We start from the raw sequence: 4,322 nt of genomic DNA, 5'->3' as shown, positions 1-4,322 counted from the left end.
AGCAGCGTGCAAGTTTGTGCTTTTACTAGGCTTGCAAAAGCGAACTGGCGGATATATTCACTGTGGACAAGCCATTCATTCAGTTATTTAAGTTTCTATATCTCAGTTTACAAACTTACACACTTTAAAATTACAGAGATTTCCCGTAAAGATCCTTCAGATTCAACGACATGTAAATCTATGCATAGTTAATACATTAAGTTTCGGTGTCAAGCCCGTTTCTGCCTGGAGTATTTTGAAATACATGTTATTGCTGTAATGAAATAATACATACTGTATACACACTTATCAAATTAAGTTGCTTTATCACTGTTTCATTGTTCCCACAGCCAATGAGCATTTTGTGATTCTTGCATTAATGGAGAACAGGACAGAAGTGACACACTTCATCCTTGTGGGACTAGCCAGCGCCCCAGGCCTGCAGGTCCCCCTCTTCATCATGTTCACCCTCATCTACCTCAGCACTGTGGTTGGGAACCTGGGGCTGGCGGTGCTGACCCTGCTGGACCCCCGCCTCCACACGCCCATGTACTTCTTCCTCAGGAACCTGGCCCTGGTGGATTTCGCTTACTCCTCAGCTGTCACTCCCAAGGCCATGGCGGGGTTGCTTGTCGGCGACAAGGTCATCTCCTACAATGGGTGCGCTGCTCAGATGTTCTTTTTCGTAGCCTTTGCCACTGTGGAAAATTTCCTCTTGGCCTCCATGGCCTATGACCGCTACGCAGCAGTGTGCAAGCCCCTGCACTACACCACCACCATGACACCCGGGGTGTGTGCGCGTCTGGCCATAGGCTCCTATGTCTGTGGTTTCCTGAATGCTTCCATCCACACCAGGGACACCTTCAGTCTCTCTTTCTGTGAGTCCAATGTGGTCCATCACTTTTTCTGTGATATTCCAGCAGTCGCAGCTCTTTCTTGCTCAGACAGACACATTAGTGAGCTGATTCTTGTTGTGGTGGCAAGCTTCAACATCTTTTTTGCTCTCGTGGTTATTTTGATTTCCTACCTATTCATATTTATCACCATCCTAAAGATGCCTTCATCTTCGGGGTATCAGAAGGCTCTGTCCACCTGCGCCTCTCACCTCACTGCTGTCTCCATCTTCTACGGGACTGTCATCTTCATGTACTTACAGCCCAGCTCCAGCCACTCCCTGGACACAGACAAGGTGGCCTCCGTGTTCTACGCTATAGTCATCCCCATGCTGAACCCTCTGGTCTACAGCCTGAGGAACAAAGAGGTCAAGGGTGCACTCAAGAAGGTTGTTTCAGAGGCAAAATTGATTTTCTTTAGGATGATGATTTTACGATTGTGCAATGGACAGTAACCTAGTCTCATTAAGGCCACAGTAAAATTAAGGTCCCCAAGTAATATCCTGTCCTATCCAAAAGCCTCTTGTCCTGAAAAAAGGAACATTATGTCCAGAAATGTACCTGAACCAGGATGGCTGAGATGTCATGGGGCCTGCTTGTCAAAAACCTTAGTAAGGATATTGGTTCATTCACTTACTCTACATGCATTTTTCTACCACATCAATGCAGATACATCGAAACTGGGGCCACGCAGGAGACCATGAACGAAATGCATGCATGCGCCCCAAGAGGATACCTACACCTTGGAGTAGAAACCAATAGTGTTTTACATTTTGCCTCTGGAAATGCTTTGGAATTGTTATTACTGATATTTCATGTCTACTTTTGTTGAGTTAAATGATCTTCTGTTAGTGCCTCATTCTTTTACCCTACTCCATTCGCACTGATTTTTTCCCTATTTTTTCACAATCTGACAACTCCGAACATGTTCCTTCCTCAGGGCAGTTGTACTTGCCCTTCCCTGTGGAATGCTCCCTGGCTCCGTTAAGGTTGGCGCTGAAATGTTGCTCTATTAGAGACTTCTTTCCTGGCCCCTTTATTAAACAGTCATTCCTATTCCCATGGACATTGTCCTTTCGCTCTGTTGTTCCTCATAGTCCTTGTGAGTCATCGCCTGTTAAATATTTACTTGTCTACTTTATTATATATCTTCCCCAACTAGAATTTAGGCTCCATGAGAGCAGTGACTTTACCTGTTTTGGTTACAGCACGATCCACGGTACCTAAATGACTATCTATTTCATAGTAAATTCTCAATAAATATTTGTTAAATGAACAAATAAAATAATTAAGCTTTGAGTCCAACTGTATCAATATGTTGAATATTACAGTGTGTCACCCATAACATTAACTTTCTAGACAGATGGTCAGTGCATTTCAGGAAGCTCAGCTAATTTGCTGCTTTGCTAAAATACTTTTATATACATTCTCACTCATCGCACGCACCCCAATAATTGGACACAAAGACTGCCTGGATCTCATAAGTAAATGAAGCATATGCAACAATCTTATAATTATACTTAGAAGTGATGTCTCGTTGAGTGGCAAGTAAAACATCAAACAAATACTAGTTAGTAAACCACAAAAAGGCTTTGAATATGAGATCATTTAAAGGTTTAGTATCTGATTATATTTGAAATTATTTCGTACATATGAAATATAATTAACTGAAATGATTCTAAATATCTATAGAGAATATAAACATGACAACATCTGCCAAAAATAAAAATTTAGCACATTCAATATGCTAGTACAGGGCATAAGCTTTATGTTTTTAATTTTGGTCCTCGGGGAGCTCTATACTATACAAAACCTACCCACATAAATGTGTGCACTTGTCTAATTTGTGAATAAGAGGCTCCGATATCTCAATATCTGTAAGACTGTGCTTGGATATGCTGACATTCTTACCCTAGTACTTTTGGGTGTCGGTAGCATAACACAAATGTTCACTGCTTTCTTTACTGTGATAATTCTCTTCTTGGACCCATTTCCAATTATTATTTTAAATAATCATTTAGCCCGGCCAGGCGTGGCTCAGTGGTTGAGCGTCGACCTAGGATCCAGGCAATCGGGGTTCGATTCCCGGTCAGGGCACATGCCTGGGTTGTGGGCTTGATCAATGACTCTCTCACATTGATGTTTCTATCTCTCTCTCCCTCTCCTTTCCTCTCTCTAAAATCAATAAAGATATATCTAAAAAAAAATTTAAATAAAATAAATAAATAAATAAATAAATAATCATTTAACTTTAGAATTATTTTGGAGTTACAGAGAAAATTTTAAAATAGTGCAGATGTCCAATGTAACCTTAAGAGAGAGTCAGGGAGACTTGACCACAGATAAATGATAAGAGGGGAGTGGGCAATGTGACCTTGGAAGCAGAGACAGAGGTGATGTGACCTACAAACCATGGAATGCCAGCAGCCACCAGAAGGTGCACAGCTCTTCCAACTAATTGATTTTTGTCCAGGGAAACTGATTTTGGACTTCTGGAGGGAGGGAAGGGCAGGGTCTGGGTGGAGACGGACAAAGGGAAGGAAAACAGGGGACATCTGTAATAATATCAACAATAAAAATAAAATACAATTAAAAATAATAACAACAGGTTTGTGGTAATTTGTTATCACAGCCATAGAAAACTAATAACATTCTTGCCTAATTTCCCCTACAGGGTACATTTGTATAGTTAAGAAACCAAGATTGGCACGATGCTATTTTCTAAACTTCAGATTTTATTCAGATTTCATTATTTCCCCACTAATATCATTTCCTTTTCTTGCATTTAATTGTTGTGTCTCCTTAATCGCTTCTGGTCTGTGACAAGCTCTCTGTCTTTCCCTGTTTTTGATGGTTTGACAGTGTTGAGATGACTAGTCAGGTATTTCACAGAATGTCCTTCAATTGTGATTTGCTGATATTTTCTCATGATGGGACTGGGGTTATAGTTCTCAGAGACTCACGTGAAGTGTGAGTCTCTCACCACATCATATCAGCAAGATTTGTCTCTTTTTCCTCAATTATTTATTAACTCGGTCCTTTATTCATATTAGCATGTTCTCGTTTATTGTATGTTATAGGTAATGACCAATACTAGGTTATGTAGTTTTTGCTCACATTGTTCCATGTTGACCATTCATAGCTCTTTCAGTTTGGCCCTTTGTAGATCTTGCTGTCTCTACCCACATAATAATTAAAGACTCATATTATTTACTTTTTGATAATGGTAACAAATATATTACCTGGAACGTACATGGGATTCAATACACTTAGATTATGTGAGTGGATTATATAAAAGCGATTCGGGCTGTGCCTTAAGAGTTGGAGGTAGGAAACATTCCTCAAGTGCGAGCAGATAAACATCTGTCACCGTAAAGCGGTAAGCTGTCCTGAAGGCGAGCAGAGTTGTTAGAGACAGCTAGAGAAGAGTGAAAAGAGAAGGGGAATCGG

General features: G+C 40.7%; 1 protein-coding gene across 1 annotated transcript; it reads left to right on the top strand.

The window, feature by feature from the left end:
• Positions 1–358: 358 nt before the first annotated feature.
• Positions 359–1,327, top strand: LOC308565588 (olfactory receptor 5B2-like; the record flags this gene model as incomplete). Its single annotated transcript, XM_081154902.1, has 1 exon — positions 359–1,327. The coding sequence occupies one exon, from the start codon at positions 359–361 to the stop codon at positions 1,325–1,327; it is 969 nt and encodes a 322-aa protein (XP_081011028.1).
• Between the last annotated feature and the right edge of the window lie 2,995 nt (positions 1,328–4,322).

The sequence above is a fragment of the Miniopterus schreibersii genome (genome assembly GCF_964146895.1).
Source record: "Miniopterus schreibersii genome assembly, chromosome: 12".
NCBI lineage: Eukaryota > Metazoa > Chordata > Mammalia > Chiroptera > Miniopteridae > Miniopterus > Miniopterus schreibersii.
The sequence above is the reverse complement of the archived record's forward strand: the minus strand, read 5'-3'. Positions and strand labels throughout refer to the sequence as shown.